This window comes from Podarcis tiliguerta (assembly GCF_965153285.1).
Source record: "Podarcis tiliguerta genome assembly, chromosome: 6".
NCBI classification, from domain to species: domain Eukaryota; kingdom Metazoa; phylum Chordata; class Lepidosauria; order Squamata; family Lacertidae; genus Podarcis; species Podarcis tiliguerta.
Window position 1 is genome coordinate 14,471,990 of NC_139539.1, and position 21,256 is coordinate 14,493,245.

The 21,256-nt window shown below is 46.1% G+C and overlaps 1 protein-coding gene across 2 annotated transcripts in view; it reads left to right on the top strand.

Annotated features, from left to right (window-relative positions):
• PMEPA1 (prostate transmembrane protein, androgen induced 1) overlaps window positions 1–21,256 on the top strand; it is a 91,449-nt gene that overhangs the window by 7,101 nt on the left and 63,092 nt on the right. The window contains exon 1 of one of the 2 annotated variants that reach the window (XM_083447083.1): window positions 837–1,449. The exons of the other annotated variant lie outside the window; for it this stretch is intronic. Coding sequence (XP_083303209.1) covers window positions 1,347–1,449 — 103 coding nt within the window. The 5' untranslated portion in view covers window positions 837–1,346. Of the gene's footprint in view, window positions 1–836; window positions 1,450–21,256 lie in introns of those variants that run through there. 2 annotated transcript variants of the gene reach the window in all.

The following is a 21,256-nucleotide window of genomic DNA, read 5'->3' on the forward strand; positions in this document are numbered from 1 at the left end:
CCTCGGCCAATAAAGCGAGATGAGTGCCGCAACCCCAGAGTTGCTCACGACTGGACCTAATGGTCCCTTTACCTTTACCTAAGCTCAAGGGAACTGACTTCTGAGAAGACAAGGACAGGATGTATAGGAGCCATGTCGCTCTAAGACACGCACAGGCTCGCTCACTCCAGCTCAGTCCCGATGGAAACCAGCTTCATTAACATAAACTAAGAGGTGCCAAAAAAAAAAAAATCACTTTGCAGAGGATCCCCAATTTCCGGGCATGGTCAGCTCTTGCAAACCGCTCTCATCACTTATCATCTATTAACTGTCCCTCCTTGACGCCGTGGGTGAGCGCTTGGAGCACCAGGAGCGGCTTAAGAAAGCCTCGTCCGCCGCTTACAAATAAGGACCTTATCGCAGTTCTACCGGCGAGGAGCCCATCTCCCTCTGTCGGTTCCTTGGAGAAGCACCTTCCGAAGGGGAAAAGCTCTGGGCGCGTTTGCCTTTAAGAGGCGGGGCGCCGAGCCTGGGAGGAGGGCGGGGCTGAAAGGCAAACGCCGCCTGCGATTGGGTAGCAGGCCCTGTCGCTCCCGCGCCTCCTCCCTCCCTCTGCCAACCTCCCCCGCCCGCCCTCGCCTCTTCCCTTACGGCTCCCTCCGCCCCCTCCCCTCGCTCTGCGCCGCTCGCGCCCCGCCCGCTGGAAAGGGCAGCACCAGTCTAGCGCTGACGTCACCCCGTCTGTCTGCTCTCCCCCCTCCTCTTTCCCCTATGAAACTGGATCTCCTTGGACTTGAATGAGGAGCAAAGGGCGGGGGCGGGGGGGGGTTGGAGGAGGAGGAGGAGGAGCAGCAGCAGGAGGAGGAGTGCGGGGGGGGGGGAGAAGAGGAGGAGGAGGAGGAGGGAGTTACTAAGATCTTGCCTGGGCAGGCGAGAGAAAGAGGGAGGCACACACCGAGAGAAACAAAGTAGCAAGTCCCTTTCCCACCCGGCTCTGTCCGCGAACTTCTGGGGCTGGGGGGCAATGGAGGGGAGGGGGCCAGCCGCAGAGCTGAGAGCTGAGATCTCCTCTCTCTAGTGCTCCCCATTTTCCCCCCTAAACTTGAATCCCTCCCCCCCCCCGCACCCTGCGAAATTTATTTTTGGAGGGTGCGTGTCCCCCACCCCACCCCCATTCCTTCCTTCCTTCCTCTCCAAAGGGTTTTTTTTAAAATCAATTATATTTGCCCCCCTCCCATTCCCTCCCCCCCTACTCTTCTTCTTCTTCCGCCGCCGAACCCCTCGAAGGAAGATCCCGTCTTTATGTTGTGCTGCCCGGAGAGACCCCTGAAGTCTTCCCGTCCTTTGTTTCTCCGCTTCTTTTTTAAATGTATAACTTGATGGGTCTCAACAGCACAACCGGAGCCAGCCAGCCCAATGTCTCCTGTACATGCAACTGCAAACGGTCTTTGTTTCAGAGTATGGAGATCAGTAAGTACTTCTTTCCCATTCTGTATCTCTTTCTGTATTTGCATGTGTGCAAAACTCTCCCTTCTGTCGCCTTGTTTGGGGCCGGAGAGAGAAGCGGCGTCTCGGGCTCTCCTCGCTCGCCTTTGCTGGGTTCCCAAACGCGGCGCCTTCTCTGGGCTTTGGGCGATTATTTCATTTCGCGCTGCAAAAAATAATCGAAGGGTTGTTGTTGTGTTTTTTGCAAACAAGATATTTTAAGACTTGCGGGTATGTTCTGTTTCCCCACTTAGTGTGTGTGTTCGGGTGCCCCAAAGTTTTATTTTCCTTTATTCAATTGCAAAAAAAAAGAAATCCCCCCCCGTAACGTGCCCCCCTGCACAATTTTCCAGCTTCCCAAAAATGCGATTTGGAGACCCTCTCCCAGGGAGCTCAAAAGAGTTGCTTTCTCGAGTCCCGGAGTTCGCTGGCTTTTGGCTTCTTTTCTCCCGGATCTGAACTTCAACTCGACATCTTTTCCTCCCGTCTTAACGTTGCCCTTCTCCTTTGGCCGGCGGCGGGGCGGGACGGTGCGAGGCTCCCGGGGAGGGGAAGGGGACGCCGGCTGGATGGGGGTGAGGCGGGGGGTGGGCGGCGAGAGACCCGAAAGGAGACCCGGGGGGGAGTCGTTGCAATATTGATCCGCGCGTTCCGCGTGCGTAAAGCCCACCTCCGGAGTGGTGCGGGCGGCGGAGCAGCCTCTTCTCCGGCTTTGGCGAGGGCGGCGCGGCCGGGTCTCCCCTTCGGAGAGAGGCGAAGGGGGCCGGGGAGGAGCGAAGTGGCCGCGCGATCCCAGCCAGTGAGCTCCATCGCCCCTAGGAGCTTTTGTCTGCTTCCTAAGCCAGACGGTGAAACAGCCTGTTCAGGCTATTTAAAGCACATGCTCGGCTGGAGAATCCAGCAAGCAAAACCCCGGGAGCCCTTTCCTCCCAGAACAACACACCGACGCGCTCCGCTTTCTTATGACCGCCGTGGCTGCCCTGCGGTTTATTGCCCTGCTGCAATCCGCTGCAGATCGGGACCCCTTTTCTCTCCCCCCCCCCACAAGCAATCACACACACGCTCCTCACATCCCCGATTCTCTTCTCCAAACCCCCTAAGCTTTGAGCCCGTTTGCATTTGTGCATTTGGCACCCGCCTTTTGCAACGATTCGGAAGGCTCTTTCGGGAGACCCTTTGAAAAGGGAGGAAAAACAAGATTAGACCGTATCATAATGGAGGGCCGGTCAAAGCGGCTGAGCATTGTGGCTAAATAGAGCTTCCGTGTCGAGTAGCAGTCTACCTCTGGCTACCAGGTGCTTGTGTTCTGCATGCGAGTTTGCCAGAGAGAGGGTTACTGTACGTGGTTGGAAACAGAATACTGGGGAAGGGGGGGGTGTTGTTTAAGATGGACCTTTTTGGTCTGATCCAGCAGGACGCAGAACTCTCATATACCGGTTCCGGCTCCAAAATGTTTAATCGGCTGCTGTGATGCCTTTTGAACCACAGCAGAGGACGGTGGTGAATTAGCAACGGTGCAGCGGCACACCCCGCCATGAAATTACAGGATAATAGTTCAGCAATTAAGTTGTCTCATCACCTAGTCCTCTGTGTGTGTGTGTGTGTGTCTGTGTGGTAAGAATGCAAATGTTATGTCCAGCGAACTAGAATTTGTGCCTATAAATAGTAATCGCTAGGTCTGAGAAGTAGATTACAGCTCTGTCTAGCCTTTAGAAAGGGTAAGTCAGACAAAGTTGCCTCCCCCCCCCACCACTCCCTGAGTGTCTCTGTCTATAAAGTGCCTATAAAGCTGGCTAACTAAATGTGTTGTCTAAGAACTTGTGATACCAAATGAAAAAGCATGATTTCTGCCCCTGTATTTATGGACTAGGTACCTTAAAGTATCTCAGAGAGAGAGAAAGAGATGGCAGTTTTCAAAAGAATCTTTTTATTACGTGCCTGGGTGGGAGAAACCAACTAAATCACTAAGCAGTAAAATACAGCCTGGGATTGTCCTTACCATTCTACAATGTTACACTCAAGAGCTAAACTCTCTAATGTTGGGAGACGCCGGGGTCCGGAATATTTTTGACAGTTCCACTTTTGTGATGATCACCACCTCCCCCTCTGTTGTTGTTGTTTTTTGGCAAGTGTTTGTTTTTTTAAAAAAAATATATTGCAGAACTTGTTCAAAAGATCCAAGCGGCACATAATCCTGATATCCTCATTACTGGTGAATGTGCCTGTGCCCTTGGTGCTAAGCTAGCTAGACTCCTAGACAGAGCAGGTTCGTTTTCCTAATAATGATTGTGGGAGGGGTCTTTCTCCTCCTATTGGAGGTGTAGGATGAACCGGTTTCCGTAAATTAAAAAGATCAATGTCCATAGAAAATTTGATTATCTCTCTTAATACCACAGCAATTAAGATGGATTCTCCACCGCCCACCGCCCACCTCCCAAATCTCATTCCTGATCTTTAAACTGGGGGTTTGGACTAGTCACCTGCTGGAAAATTCCCAGCTCATAAAAAGATATGTGTGGGACTTAAGTCTACTGTGTAACAGGATGCCAGATCCCCATGTCCCTCAATGCATGCTTTCTTCTTCTTTCTGCCTCAAATTCATCACTTTTATTTTCAGTCCCTTACTCTCTCAGCTAATCAGCCATAATGATGTTTTGGCTGACATGGAGGCAGTCTTGTTAATTTAGTTGTCTGCTTCTCCAAATAGAGTTCATTTCTCACCTCTGAAGTAGTGATACTCACAGCAATTTGACCTGCAAGGGTTAGCATCAGTACTAACTGCATTCAAAATACAAAATATATACATTCTTTAGTTCTTTAGAGGCCAAAGTGAAATGAGGAAGGGAATATCCCAGGAAACTTATTTTGATGGGCAGTTTCTTTAAAAACGTTTTGTAGGAATTAAATCACCTGTGACATTTTCTCCTTTTTGTTGTTTGTTACTAACCCTAGTCTGGCTCAAAAGGAAAAGTCTTATTTTAAAAACTTACCATGTTCTATCTAGATATTCAGACTGTTCAGAAACCCGACAGTTCTATGTGTTATGGATTTATTTATTTTTTAGGGCTAGAATCTGCTTTAATTTTAAACTGTATGGGACTTTGCCTCTGGGAGTTATTGGCAAAATATAAGAGGGCTGCAATTTGCACATACTGTATTCCGTGCTTGCTTGGGAGCAAGCCCCATCAAAATCATTTGGATCTACTTCCAAGTATCTTGCATCAATCTTAAAATCTTGTAACGCATGTTACAGTGGTCAGGCTATGGTCTTCCTAACAAAGCAAATTTCCATTTTTATAACAAAACATACAGCTGTATGGAAGGTAATGGGACCACTACCTATTAATGCCAATATATTAGAATACCTGGCTTTCCCTGCTATTTCTGGGCTCCTAACAGCAGCATATACTACTTAAGAGTTTAACTGATTAGGTCTGAAAATTATTCAGCTATATATTTTGCTATTTGAGAAACTTGGCATGCTTCTCTGCACTTGGAACTCAAACAGAACTTAAACATTGATTCCATATAAAACCAAACATTCATATATTTTAGTACAAAGCTGATTTGCCTGGTTATCCTAACATTATTATTACTGAATCTAATCTATCTTGATTTGAGCAAACTCCATACTGCAGATAATATGGGTAGTTTTTTGTGATTCTCTCATTTGACCCAAAAAATGAATGGACTACCAAACCCATCTTCCCCACCCTACATCTGAGAAAGTAAAACTTTTTTTTTTCACTTGATAGGCACTGGAAAAAGTAAAGAAATTGGTATAACAAAAAAAGGGGAGGGATAAGTATCTGCTCTCAACATTCTGCTGGAAGAGAAAGTCTCGAATGACACACAGGAAAAGTTTCCTGTTTGGAACAATTTGTTCTCTTTCAAATGATTCCTTGGCACTTTGAAGATAGAGCTCAGTTTACAATGTTATTCAATATATGAATTTTCAATATCCCTTTTGCTTTTTGTAGTGGTGAATTAGTCTGTGGGTAAAAAGCTATGAATAATGAGGTAGGGATCCGTTAAGGAGTGTCTGCTTTACTCAACAGTACTATGCACTTACTTGAGAGTAAGCCCTTTGAATAACTAGCGGAACCTGTGGGGAATAAAAGTTCATAGAGTTGAGCTGCACATTGGCTCTCTTAAGAAGAGTGCAACCACTTACTCGCAAGTGAGCCTCATTGACTTCAATGGGACATACTCCCAGGTAAGTATGAACAAGAAGCACTGCCTGCTTCTAACACAGCTTGCTAAATCACAATGACGATATCATCTGATATTGTGGAGCCCAAGCTATTAAAAACTTTTAACTCTTCTTGAACTAGTGATTAATGTGATGTGTCTCTTTAGGGACTGAAATACCTACCCCAGGAGAGGATTTTTGTATCTGTTGTACCTGTTCAATGTTTGAATGCATGTAGTTATTTTTCTTTTACCCCAGATCCATTAATCTAAAATACTCCTACACCCAGGTTTCTTATCCCACCTCGAAGGAGAATTAAAACCCCTTCCCCACTCTTAGGCATTCATTAGAAAGAGTAGTGAAAAGGCTATTTGATTCCTTGTAAAGCTAAGAGCCCAAGTGTGTTAAGAGGTAACTGAGCCACGCTGAATAATCCTGGGCATGAATTATCTAGCTGCAAGCACATTTCGATGAGATGCTGACCTGTAATTCTGCAAACTGATGGAAGGTGGAGGATTCCACAATGGGAAATGAAATATTCTTTTTAAAATGCTCATCTTTACTGTATATGCATGTTAATCCACACTTAGGTTAATTTTGGGGGGATCTGTGCCTACAAGATCTGATTTGAAATAGAGGAGGAACTCGGTTCCTGAACTTCACCCCTGGATTAGGATTACAGAGTGTCTGTTTTCTGCCTTCCTCTCTCTCCTCTCTCCCCCCCTGCTCCCCCTCTTCCAAGTTCAAAGTCTTGACTACTCTGACCCACCGTAGCAACCATTCACCGTGACACTCTCTGAGACAGCCAGACATCCCCGATGTGGTCCTAATCAGTCAGACGGAGTGAAATGAGGTCAAGGGAGAGCGCACTGTTGGCTGCGTTTTGTAAATAACAAATCATTCGGATCGGCAGAGTAACGTCGCACTCTTCATTCATCTGCTGTGATCATTTCTATAAAACAGTTAATTCTGCTTGGTGTTGTCAATGGGTTTGTTTTCCCGGGGGTTAAAGAAGCGTGTGTGTTGTTGAAAGGTAGTTTGTGAGGCCTGGGTAAAGTAGAGCTGCAAATCCGTAAGAATTTAGCCTTCCTGCATTCTGCCTCGGTTTCTCTGGGTGGCATTGGAGACTTCTGACCTTTTTAAGTTCATCAGGTTTTGGCAACAGGTGGTCCTGTCTGTCTGGGTACCCCAATGTGATGTTGCCTGAGGATACTGGGGGATGGGGAGGCATCCTATACTCTTTATGTGCTGCTGTAATGTTTGCAGGCAGAAATTCAGAAGAATTAAATGACAGTGCTCATGGTATAAAGCAGGGATGAAGGAACCTGTGGCTCTGCAGGTACTGGACTCCATCTCCCATCAGCCCCTGCCAGCTTGGCCAATGGCCCGGGGTGATGGGAGTTGTAGCTGAGCAATACCCAAAGGGCCACAGCTTCCCCACCCCTGGCATAAATGAATTAACCGTATCCCAGACTGTTGTCTTCATTCATACTTTTCCCGTTTCATTGTAGCTGCTTGCCTTTAGTAACTTACGGATATTACACTAGAAGCATACAGCCAAATAACTGGATGACTGGTCCAAAACAGAAGTGAAATTCAGTTTCGCCCTTTGCCCTCCCCATCCCAAAATTGCTTGCGCTCCCTTGCGTTTTGGCCTCATCAGGGTTGCCAGGACACCATGCCACAGTGATAGGAGAAGCTCAAATGGTACAATTTCCTTCTCAAGTCTAGACAGGAGACTTGCTATGTTCCCCACAGTCCTCGGCCCCTTTTTGCCTACTCACATCCTTCATATCAGTAATATAAAGGTAAAGGGACCCCTGACCATTAGGTCCAGTCGTGGCCGACTCTGGGGTTGCGATGCTCATCTCACTTTATTGGCCGAGGGAGCTGGCGTACAGCTTCCGGATCGTGTGGCCAGCATGACTAAGCCGTTTCTGGCGAACCAGAGCAGCGCATGGAAACACTGTTTACCTTCCCGCTGGAGTGGTACCTATTTATCTACTTGCACTTTGACATGCTTTTGAACTGCTAGGTTGGTAGGAGCAAGGACCGAGCACGGGATTTGAACCGCCGACATTCTGATCGGCAAGTCCTATGCTCTGTGGTTTAACCCACAGCGCCACCTGCGTCCCATCAGTAATATACACAGCTCCAATTCTATTTTCATCTGAGCTCTTCCTTTTTAAAGTTCCATGTTACCACCACTCCTTGCTTTCTCTGGTTCCTGCTTTTCAAAGCATTCTTTCCATTGTCCCATTTCCTTTAGCTGCTCTGTCCTCTTACCCAGCCTCCCTAACACTCCTCTTCCTCTCTTGCTCACAATATAAGGCCCCTCCTGACCGTAAGTATTCTGACATCCCTTCAGAGCTCCCTCTCTGCCTCCCCTTTAAAAGTCCCGTTTCTCCTCTATTCTTTTCTGCAGCCTTCCTTCTTCACTGAGCCTCCTTTCTCATCTCTGACCTCTATCTCCCTTGGCTTTTCTGTGTCCTGGGACCTCTTCCTGGTCTTCTACCCCACGAGGTTTTAACCTAAAATGACAATGTTCCCTTCTCTCACAGAAGCTGGAGTACAACTGGTTCAGTTTCAAGAGCAACTGAACACGCCACGCAGCTTCACCAGCTCAGCCTTTTGGTGCTGGAAGCTTCACTGCCACAAGCACAATAGAATATCAATTGGTTCTCTTAATAGAGTAGGGAGAATACAGTCTCAATCATTGCTGTCTTGTTTACTCTTTCCAAAATCTCAGGAAGCAAACCATATATATATATATAGCAGATAGCAACTCTATTCTGACAACCATTCTGCATTTAGTGAATGCATGTGGGTCAATCCAAATAGGACTCAAGCTTGATTTAATTAAAGAGGAGGATCCAGGGCTCAGTTCCCTGACATGTGGGCATGGGTGATGATGATGTGCTTCTAAAAGCACATGTTGATTGTGTTCACACACTAGGGAGTTATTTTAAATGGAGCCTGAATAAGCAGTTCATGTAATTCATTGGCCTCATTTAGACAACTGTGGCTTAGCAATACATGAATAAGCCACCTTCTGATATGGCCGTGAGAGGGAGATCAGAAACTTTCGTTTTAACTAACTGCAGTTTAGTGTTACGAATGAACCTAGACAAACTGTGGTTAGTCTTGGCTTTGGTTTACTCAACCTTCAAACCGTGGTTTATGAAGCTGGCTTGTTTCAATAAACTGGGTGTGGTTAATATGTGCCTTTCCAAAAGCTGTTGGACCACAGCTCTCATCACCCCTGACCATCGGTCATGCCTAACTATAGTTTAGGCCATACTGGATCACAGCCTCAGATGCAATGCTAAACTTCGGCCAATTGAAAGTGGAAGCAAAAGCTTCCTATCTCTGTCTCTGTAGCCACACAGACGGAAAGAAGTGGGGAGTGCCCTATGTTCATTCAGTAAGGCTAAACCATAGTTTAGCATTATGTCGTAACAAGGCCAGTAACATTACTGGGTTACGTGAACTGCTTTGGCATTTAGCGCTGTGTCCAAATTAGGCTATTGTGTTTCAGAGCAAAGCCTTACAGCTTCTCAAGGTCTTTTCTGAGCCCTGACTACATACATAGAGTTGTGCTTAGGGTATTCTGTGTTGCTTGTAATATCCTGAGATAGCTGTTCTGGAGCAGATGCACATCAGCAGTTTTTCTGTGGTCAAATATTAATTTCTTCCTCGAGACCTCAAGCAATGTCTTTATACCTTTGCACTCTCTCTCTTCAACTGTGCTTGCTGTTTTGATTAGCAGGAAGCAGGAAGTTGAAGGGTTGCTAACCTGAGGGACCTGTCTAGGTGAATAGGCCCAGGGTGCTTTTTAAAGAGAGCACCGTACATTAAATTCCCCTTGATACACATGTGCCTATAGTGGCAGATCTTCAGTGGGTTCCTGAACATATATGTAGTAGATATTGAAGAGACTCATGAATTGCTAGCTAGTTCAGGCTCCACTGAAATCTATGGGGATCTGCTATGGGCTACAATGCAGTCAGAAACAAATCCCATACCAGATATTAGCAGTGTGGAAGTAAAAAACAAGTCAATATTGCTGAAAACAACTGTATCAAAGAACAGCCTGTGCCACAAATACTCATTCAGGCAAAAAGAAGAAGAAATCCTTATTACAGATTTTCAACTTCTAGGATGAGATTGATCTGCAGCAGACTGATAGTACAACTTTCAGTCTTCGATTTGTCTCCTAACTTGCTTAAAGCGTTCCAAATTTAAATCCTGCTCATTGGAGTTGGACTAAGTCATTTCTGGAAATGAGACACTGGGATTGATTTCGATGGGCTTTTGTGGGACAGCTCAGAACAACCAAAGAGGAATACAGACAGCCATTTATCGGGGTGGGCAATACCCAAATTTGCATATACATGGGGGAACTGGTGCTGCCATGCTCTGTACGCATCAGAGATTAGGAATAGCACATAGCAGGGACGTGTCGAAATGCTTTTCACTGCTGTCGACAGCACATCTGACCAGCATCACGCATGGTCACGAGTACAGCCTGGTAGGTTATCAGTTGTTGAGCAAATGGTAAGCTATATTTCTTATCCAAGTTGTGGTTTTAGATAGGGATAGGGTTGTCTCAAAAGATTAACCCAACAGTGAAATAGTTGTGCTTTGGAATAACCCACTGATTTAGAGCTGGAAATGAAGCCGAGTTAGTTTATCAGACTGAGGCTGAGCTTAGTAACCGACCACCACCATCAAAGTTCTTGGTTTTCTTTCTATCTCTTTGTTCAGTGTTCTGTCCCTATTTTGTTCTGGTTGCGCTTCTCTGAAAGGCACATGTACCTCTGGCCTTCAGAATGGAACATAGCCTGACTTGGTATATATTTATCCATTTAGCCTATTATTGTCTATCTTGACCAGCTCCAGCGCCTTCCTTTCATGCTACCTGGTGTACCTGTTACCGGGTTCCTTCCCGTTCCAAGAATCTTCTGAGTTCCTTCTGCCCTGCTTGACCATTGCATAATTTTTCACCTACACCAGGAGCACAACTCCCTTTGGGCTCACCTGCATCAGAATTCAGGGTCACTTCCCACTTCTGGCATAAAAAGGAATCCCATTCCCTTGCAGTATTGCCGGGACACCTTGTGCTTTGTTTCTACGGCTTCTCAAGGGCAGTAGTTTGTATGTTGCTGTTACTGATGTTACATTGTGCAGCACTCACACATATTTCGGCATGCAACCTCGTCGCTTGATGATTGCAACAAGTAGGGACGGCTTACATGTGTAGACATCTGTCAGTGACGAAACATGACAAGCTGAGCATCCGTACATCACCTCGGGCCAAACGCCTTTCCAATAGAGGCATCTTGCATAGTTAACTGCAGTGTATAGCACTGAGTAATCAAAAGGCATCAGGAAGCATGCACTTCTGTCAACCAATCAACTTTTATCACACAGTTAAGAGACCTTCTAGGTACATGTATGTGTGAGTCAAGCCTAAGGCTACTGTGGTTGAAAGTGGTTTGGATAGCTCTTTGATTAGTAATTTGGTTCTAAACACCTTTATATGCATTTCCCATGACACACTGTAAAGTTAAGGTGTTAGTATGAGTGTGCCTGCAGATTTGCAGAATGTATGATTGATAAAGAATGGTAATGCAGGTTTTTGTAATTACCCCAGTCTGCCTTCTAGGTTGATACCCTTTAGAACAGGGGTCTGCAACCTTTAAGACAAAAAGAGCCACTTGGACCCGTTTCCGAAGGGGAAAAAAAACTGGGAGCCGCAAAACCATTGCGACATTTAAAACAAATATATCTCCGGAGCCGCGATCTGACAGCGGGCGGGAAGGTGATGTCCGGACGGTGCGTGACTAACGCACGCACTGCCCCCATGCGACGTCACAGCCAGTACAGCGCGCGCCACAGTGGGGAGTATTGGGGCACACAATGCGCCTCCTCCCCTCGCTAGTATCCGCCCCGGAGCCGCAGCAAAGGTGTAAAAGAGCCACATGTGGCTCCGGAGCCGCGGGTTGCAGACCCCTGCTTTAGAACATTGTGAACAGGAAGACCTGGGCACAAGATCATTCTCCCTTCCTAGATTTTCCAGCAACTGGTACAGGCAGCGACTGTTTTAGGCATGTCCGATGTGTGTACGACTGCTCACACACTCATCACACTAAACCCAGAAGTGACCTGGAAACATCCCAAAAATGGGCGGAGCAAGGTGGGGTGGAATGGGGTGTTTGTAGGCTTTTTCAGTGGTGTTTTAAATATACACAAATATATATTTGTATAATGGCATTACGGTATCCGCAGTTTAATTTATTGGTAGCGTTCTATGGAGAGGGGGAGTGTATTCAGCCCTGTCCCCCTGTCACTATCACCTTCTATGAATGTCTGGACTGGGGTGGGGGGTGAAAGTCTGAAGTAGGGAACGTCTTGTGCTCCTGGTGGCTCCCTGCACGTTTTGGATCTCTGGAAGATCCGTTTTCAAAATCACACAGGAGCCTCCACGTAAATGAGGCTCCCTGTTTCAGAAACTTCTTCAACTTGCGGAGGTTCACGGAAACAGAAGTTTAGCAAAGTCATCCCCGCTTTCCTCTATATGACTCATGTGGAGAATGGATGCCTGAAGAGGGCTACTGTCTGCTATGAACATTAAGTGTAATGGTTGCTTGTCATTGTAATTTAGTTTCTTGGACAATGTTATTGGTTGGAATAAGCCTTCTGGGTGTGAATACTGTTAACATTTAGAAGCTAAGACAGCAGTTTACAGGGCAAGTTTACAGGTTACAGGTTAAAATTTAGAAGCTAAGACAGCAGCTTACAGGGCAAGTTTTTTCCCGCTTCTCTTTTTAAGGATTGGTTTCTCCCCAGTAATTGCACTTACTTGTGAAATATTCCTTAATAGCACAAGGGCAGAAGTTTTAGGATCCTGTTGCATGGAGTCATCTTGACATTATGCTTTGTGAGCTAAATTGCCTCTGGCCAGGTTGCAGAATTGGTTAACAAGGATTTCTTTTCAGTGGAAAAAGAACCATCGGACTATGTGTGTGCTCATATGAGTCGTGTGTATATTGGGTTTTTCTTTAATGTTCTGTTTAAAAACAACACTGTGATTTTAAATGGGTTACAGCACAATCTAAACCCAAGATCCACCAGGAAGAGAGAGTTTGAATTTGGAAGTTCTTGGGTTATCAAGGCTGAGCCAGGACTAGGTGGGTATAAGTCTCTCAGCTGGGGCTCAGCTGGCAGAACTTTGCTGGCATATGTTCCCCAAAAGGGGGCATGGCAGGGGTTAGGGAAGGAGAGACTTGTGTGTATTGCAAACCCAGATCAACTTGGCCTCAAAACTTGAACCTACAATTACTTGCCATTTCAGCCAGGCATAGCCTCTCCCAGAGGTTCCTGAACAGAGTTTGGAACAGGGCACGTTACACCAGTGTAAACCATGCTGGCCTAAGTTACTTTGGCATCTTAATACTCAGGATTGCTGTGTTAGTTGCTTACATGGCCCTAAGTCACTCTTGCTTTCCACAGAGATAACCACAGCTGTGGGGCAAGAGAAAACAGTAAGAGCTGTTTGACAGTGGAGTTTGCTGCCAAGGAGTGTGGTGGAGTCTCCTTCTTTGGAGGTCTTTAAGCAGAGGCTTGACAACCATATGTCAGGAGTGCTCTGATGGTGTTTCCTGCTTGGCAGGGGGTTGGACTCGATGGCCCTTGTGGTCTCTTCCAACTCTATGATTCTATGAAACTAGTTCACAGGCGTGAGACAAGGAAGGAGCACACTCAAGACATGTTTCCCGAAACAGCACTTGAATGTTCTATACGATCTAGGAAGAAATATGTACATGGCCAATATAAGAAGTGTGAAGCATTCCCAGAACCACAGCTAACAGTCACATTGGTGCGATCTTCTCTGGTCCAACTTAGTTTCCTCTGTGTCATTTTATTTGTGATGGCCAGTTCACAGAGGAAAGTGGTCACTTCATGCTGCTGCCAGCAGGTGATGTGCAAGGTGCAACAGGAGTGTTACCTTGCTGAAAGGTATCCACATCTCCTGCAAGAACCAAGGGAGCATTTACTGCATGCTGAAAAGTCCCCATCAAGTTGTTCTAAGACCTCATATGTATTAAGCATATGGGCAATCGAAAGCCCACTATTAGGGGGCTTTTGATTGCAATGCCCACTCTTATCCCTGCTGTTCTCTGGACATGGAAGTTTTGCATTGTTGTCATGAGGAATAAGCATTCGTTTGCCTATCTCTTTATAGAGCCATCCAGGCAAATGGCTGTCCCATCACATCTTGTGGCAGTGAGTCCTGCAAGTTAATCACATATTGCACAAAAGCACTTCGTCTCTTTTGCCTTTGGTCATCCATTTCACTGCATGGCCCTTATGCTCTGGTATTGGGAAGGAAGGAAGGAAGGAAGGAAGGAAGGAAGGAAGGAAGGAAGGAAGGAAACCATAAACCCTCTTCCCATTTTCGCTACAATCTACACCATGCCTGATTTTATAAACCTATATAAATGCATCTCTGTGCGGGTGGCACTATGGTCTAAACCACAGAGCCTAGGATTTGCCAATCAGAAGGTCGGCGGTTCGAATCCCTGCAACGGAGTGAGCTTCCATTCCTCGGTCCCAGCTCCTGCCCACCTAGCAGTTCAAAAGCACACCAGTGCAAGGAGATGAATAGGTACCGCTCTGGCGGGAAGGTAAATGGCTCTGGTTCACCAGAAGCGGCTTAGTCATGCCTGCTACATGACCCGGAAAAACTGTCTGCAGACAAACGCCGGCTCCCTCGGCCTATAGAGCGAGATGAGCGCCCAACCCCAGAGTCGTCCACGACTGGACCTAATGGACAGGGGCACCTTTACCTTTATAACACATCTCTAACCAAACACTCAAAATGCTTTAGCCTTTCTTTGCATAGGGAAGATGCTCCCGCCCCCCCTTGATTATCTTGGTTGCCCTCCTCTGCATCCCAGCTGTTTGAGATGGGGCAACCAGAACTGTGTGCCCCTGAATCACTCCAGCAACCCTAGTCAACAGATTTGCTCTGCTATCTCCTGCCCCAACACACACATGATTTCTAGTAATAAATCTGCAGCTCATGAATCAACTCTGATTAGCATTGTGCAAAGAGCATGAGTAATTTCTTTGTTCTCTCCCCCCCCCCTTTCTTTTATAAAACTTTGTGATTGCTGTCTGCAGAAGGCCAAAGGTATGGCCTTATGGAAAGCATGATTCATTTATTGGTTTGTCTGTCGACTAGTTATCTTTCAGTAATTCCAGAAAGCTGCTACTAGCCAAGAATGAATCATACATGGCTAAGTGCACTAACAAACGGGGTCATGATCATCTGCAGAAACTTTTGAAATCTATTTATGGTGCCGGGGAAAGAGGTGGGCGTATGAATGATGATGGAAGAGGTGCCAATTACCCTTACGAATAAACCAGTTAGGTAATGCCAATCCGTTACATAAATCTCTTTTTATGCATGTTGGTAGTGATCTCTGGAAGGATAACTTTCAAATGTGATTGTATCTGCTTGATGTATCTTTCCAAAGTGCTTCTGATTAATTTCCTTTGTTGGAGAATAGCTAAATTTCTAGCTTCATTGTGCCCACAGGGCCTGAGTCTGCTAACTGAGACCTTCCGTTCATATTCCATACGAAAGACACACATTAAGTGTTGGGAACTCAGATAGTCACCAAATGCCAACTTAAACCTAGCTTACGGTCGCCACAAGGGAATGTCCAGGAGCCATTTTTCCCAGCGAATTTTATTTTTCTTCGTTTCATTTATATGCCAATTTATATCCAGAATAGAACAAATTCGAGCTTCAAGGAAAATATTTCAGATCCTTCTCTAAATGATACTTTGCTTTCCCCATATTTATTTACCTACTTAATTTTTATAGCTGCCCGATAGCAGAAGTATGTTAGGAAGCCAGTGTGGTGTAGTGGTTAGAGTGTTGGACTAGGACCTGGAAGAGCAGGGTTCGAATTCCCACCCAGTCATGAAGGTCACTGGGTGACCTTGGGCCAGTCGCAGCTTCTAACCTACCTCACAAGATCATTGTAGGGATTACCTGGGGGGGTGGGGTGAACCATGTACCCTTTGGGGAAAGGGTGTGATATAAAGACAATAAATAGGCCCTTCTACTTACCTGCTTAACAAAGCTGATGGGGCCAACAAGATGGAGATTTCAGTCTCCCGCTTGGCATCCAGAGATCTCCATGTGGTCACAGTTGGACGCTTGTCAGTCACACGACTCGCCTGGCTAATTTTAACCGTATCAGGGGCAGAAAGAACTGTGAAAGTGTAATGTTCATACAACAATATGCATCTCTGTCTTGAAGACCAAGGACTCATTTATGCAGGTCCCAGAGTGCACAAAAACATCTGCCCATGCTATGCAGCATTTTACTTAAAAGTGCCATAATGGCTGGTATCCAACTAAGTTTTACTCCGAGTAGATACACTGAAATTAATGGACCTAAGTTAATCGTGTTTATTTTAATGGGCTTGTTCCGTGTAGGAGTAGTACTTGGTACAACCATAAGAGTTCCCCGCCAACATTTCTCCAATGAAAATGGGAGAATAATTATTATTATTATTATTATTATTATTATTATTATTATTATTATTATTCCCTGCCCATCTGAGTGGGTTGCCCCAGCCAATCTGGGTGGCTTCCAACATAATTGAACATTAAACATTAAAAAACGGTTCCTATACAGGACTGCCTTCAGGTATCTTCTGAGGATTGTATATTGTATAGTTACTTATCTCTTTGGCTTGGGACTTGCATATATACTGGTGGAGCACTGCGTAATTTTAATGTCCTATGTAAGATCCTGCACACAGCAGCACTTTTCATGCACCCAACACCTTGCAGTCTTGGAATACACATTGTTTGGAGTTGCTGCCAGAGTTGGATTTTTCATTTGGTTTCTCTCCAAAGGAATATGTATGCCCTGCTGGGTTTTAATGGGCTTTTAGGCTAGCCTACAATTCCAAAGAAGGCAACCGTGCCTTAGAAATGTTATCATGCTAAGCAAACCCAAACAAGATTTTGCCTTGTCATGCCTGGTCCTACTTCCACAATGGCCTATGTGGCAACAGCTCTGTCTAGACGCTGTAATTACTTTCTGTTTCTCTTTGTTTTTCTCTTGCTTACTGGAAACAGCTAGCTCATATACCCTTTGTAGATCACACCTGCCTCACCGGACTGATGTGACAAGGAAAACTTGCCCTTTGCTACTGTGGCTGTGCCAAAACTATATACTGTAGTGCTCTCCCAGATGCTGTAATCCCATAATTAAAACTAGTTGTGGTTCCAGCTTGTGCAATCTCTACTGCCATTATTGGCCAGCTATCAGTATCAACCATGAGTAATTTTGGACTCACAGCTGTCCACGGAGGCACAGGTCAATTCTGTGTCCAGGGCAGCTGTCTACCAGCTTCATCTGGTACGCCGGCTGAGACCCTACCTTGCCCACACACTGTCTCTCAAGAGTGGTCCATGCGCTGGTTATGCGCTGGTCACCTTGAAGGTGACTTGGAAACTGCAACCAATCCTGAATGCAGCAGGTGGACGGGTGACTAGGAGCGGCCGCCAGGACCATATAACACCGGTCCTGAAAGACCTACATTGACTTCCAGTACATTTCTAAGCACAATTCAAAGAGTTGGTGTGGACCTTTAAAGCCCTAAACGGCCTTGACCCTGTACACCTGAAGGAGCATCTCCACCCGCATCGTTCAGCCCAGATGCTGAGGTCCAGCTCCAAAGGCCTTCTGGCAGTCTCCTCATTATGAGATGTAAAGCTACAGGGAACCAGGCAGAGGGCCTTCTTGGTTGTGGCACCCACCCTGTGAAACGCCCTCCCATCAGATGTCAAGGAAACAGACAACGACCTGATTTTTAGAAGACATCTGAAGGTAGCCCTGTATAGGGAAGATTTTAATGTTTGATGTTTTATTGTATTTCTAATATTCTGTAGGGCTAGGTAGAGTGACCCCTCCCCTCTGTCCAAATATCCTCCAGCATGGTGGAGCAGGGCTTTGTTGACCACTGTGCCACACAGTTGACTTATTTGCTATTAGTTGGGGAATGCAACGTACGACGCAGGGAGTGGAACTAACTAATACTCCGGAGCGCTTGTTCCTCTTCCATTCCTGCCACACCTGCTCCACATTCCACTCTCCGCTGCAGAGACTAGATGCCTGTGAATGTCCACTAACAGTTAGTCATGGGCCTTTGGGTTTTCTTCCAAACATTCCTTTGGTCTGGGCTGACAGAGGCGAGGCCCTAAGCTGTGGGTGGGTTTCGCTTGAATTTGCAGGGAAACCCTCAGTGCAGTTGGTTGTGATGTCTTCAGCAGAGGCAGTTCTGCTATGTTATTTCTCCCCGCTCAGAATATGATGTGGTCTTGGTTAGACTGAGCCTCCTGGAAATCAGTGGATTGAAGAGACACCCTTTTGAAATACCCACCAGCACCTTCTATGGTGGCTCCAAGTGGTCCCAGTAAATATCTCCCCCCCCCCCAAAAAAAATACACAATACATGAGACCACGTTGGCTCTTCCCTTGGGTATCGGGGTGGGGGGAAGACCTGCCGCTTCCCCTGGAAGAACCATCACCCCCACCTTCCTTTCTTTTTTAAAAATTCTATGTTTCTGGCAGATGAAAAAATTGAGATAGGAGACAAAATGCGCAGACCCTTTTCTTCTCTGTTTTGTGAGGGACTTGCTTTGTCCCAGTTGTTTGTGCAGAGTATTGAACACCCATCCTTCTGTTCTGAGGTACAAGGAGCTTCTCTCTCCCCCCCCCCTCTGTGTGTGCAACCATATAGAGGTAGGTCCCTTCCCATCGATGGAGGGGCCCTGCTTGCAACCATTTTATGGCCCTGCCTCTCCTCCCTCCCTGCTCCTTAGATGTGAAAGCCATTTTGTGTGGGGACATGATGCCCTGGATTTGGGTGAGAAGATGCTGGAGGGTAGAGGGACGCGGGTGGCGCTGTGGTTAAACCACAGAGCCTAGGATTTGCCGATCAGAAGGTCGGCGGTTTGAATCCCCGTGACGGGGTGAGCTCCCATTGCTTGGTCCCTGATCCAGCCCACCTAGCAGTTCAAAAGCACGTCAAAGTGCAAGTAGATAAATAGGTACCGCTCTGGCGGGAAGGTAAACGGCGTTTCCGTGAGCTGCTCTGGTTTGCCAGAAGCGGCTTAGTCATGCTGGCCACATGACCCAGAAGCTGTACGCCAGCTCCCTCAGCCAATAAAGCGAGATGAGCGCCGCAACACCAGAGTCGGTCACAACTGGACCTGATGGTCAGGGGTCCCTTTACCTTCATGCTGGAGGGTATGCAAAGGTAAAACTCACATACATCGCTCCACCCACATTGCCTCTGGTCCCATCCGCCAGCAGCATGTGGGCCCAGAAGGGAGTGTGGCCCTCAGACTGAGAAAGTCCCGTATGGTAGACAGATGGCATATTGGCAGGAACAGATCTCCCCTCTCTTTGGTACTTGTGGCTCCTTCCTTTCAAGCCGACTTCTACGTTCTGTAAAATTAAACATGCTCCTTGAACCCTGGCTGATGCTGAATGCTTATGGTAGCAACCGTCGTGACTAGTGAAAGCCCTTTCTTTTCTTCCATGCTGTGAGACTTTACTGCTTGGCAAGGTGCATGTGCTTTATTCTGAACAGCCTTTTGAAGGAAGTGTGTGTCATCTCCTATTTTGCTGTAGGCCGAGTCAGAATCTGAGTGTGCTTTTTGACTACCCGTCTAGGAATTTTTACTGAAGTCTCCTGCATAGTTTAACCTTGTGCAAACAGAATTCTCATTTGAAGTCTTTAAACACACACACACACACACACACACACACACATATATATATATAATCTCTCCCCCCCCTCCCGGCCGCCCTGATTTGTTCAATTCTGTCCCTACTTCCATCCCTTCGGTCTATGAATAAAACCCTTTTCTTTGGAAGAAGGGAAACACAGCAAGGCAGACCTTCTGTGTCCCATTGATACTATGAATAAGCACACAGTCATCAACCTCAAAACTTCTTACTGAACCATATGTGAAGAAGTTTGGACAACTTCTGAAATAGTTGAAGGTGAGGCCCACAAAGCTTGTTGCAGCTGGTGTGCCTCCGGGGATCCTTGTAAGATCTAGCAAAAGAAGCGTTGATTTGTATTCAAGTGGTTGGAGTAAGGCTGTGCACAAAGTTCGTGGCTTTATTGAAATTGCTTACGAAATAGCATTTTATTAGCCATTTCATTCCCTCATCAAAGCATGCAAGATTTTCTGCATGTAAAAGCAGATGGACTTCCTGTTGAACTTGATCTACTGTCCATACATTTTCTTTTTTAAAAAGAAGTCAACTTCCTCTACACAACTTTTTGTTTCCTCACTGTGGTTTCTTCAACCAGAATCTTGCTCGCAAGGATGAGCTTTGCCAGAACTGAGATGTCAAAAGCGCACTGCAAATTTAATTTAGATAAGCAGAATAAGTTTACTGGAAAGCATGTTGGTCAAAAGAAGCAGAGCTCTTCAAAAGGCCTGCAATCTCAGCAGGAAATGCTTTGGCAAAAACCCACATGCGTTTTCAGCTTCTGTGCAGGTCTTGTGTGATCTGGAAGATATGCTTTGCAAGAGGTTAACTACATATTAAGATTAGAACTGGCAAACTGAGCAGAACACAAAGCTGAAGAACTGATTTGTCTTATAATATTACGCTATGAAGAATTCTATTCCTGTTGCTTCTCACGGATATCTGTTTTTAGAAATAAGAGTTATACAAGTAGATATATTAAAATGTGAGCAATTTGTTAAAAGAAGAAGTTCCCAAGTGGGAACTTCAAATTCAGGGAAGGAGGTCTGTGAATCAGGGATGGAGAGCCTGTGGTCCTCCAGGTGTTGCTGAACGATGGCTCCCATTCACTGTTCGAAATTAGCCAGGCGCCAGGCGCATTTTGCACCTGCCTATCAGCCCCCTGCGACCAAGTGAAGATGCCTGGGCCCCAGGATGGCATCTGACATCTCCACCATCTGGAGGTGCATATCTGGGGTTCATTGGATCTTGACTGTTTCCACACACTCATGCCGCATCCTGTTATCAGTTATATTTTATTTGCACAATCAGAATGAATTTTAGGAATCAAAATACCTTTTCTGTGCAGCCTGAGCAGGAGCAGTGAACAGCCTTGTAGTTACCGGTAATAGTTGTGGCTTGTCTTCATTTATCCCACCCCACTGCCCTGCTCACAGCTGTGAAGTATATTCTTATGTTACGAATGCTCGGTGTGTAACTATTAAGGAAAAGAGATAGGAATGGGCCAATATATATGTGGACTGTCCCTGGGTCAAGTGACTTTTCTTCTTTAAGTTCTCAAGTTTGTCATCTGAAATAACCAGATGTTGTCAGTCCACCATTTGAAAAATAAGGCTTTGAGCCATCTTGCCCCCAAATGGCAACTAGACATTCTGTTTTGGCGACTGTAACCTTAGGGAGCCATTTGGTGCCTAGCTTACTGTATTTTTTGCTCTATAGGACACACTTTTCCCCCTTCAAAAATGAAGGGGAAATGTGTGTGCGTCCTATGGAG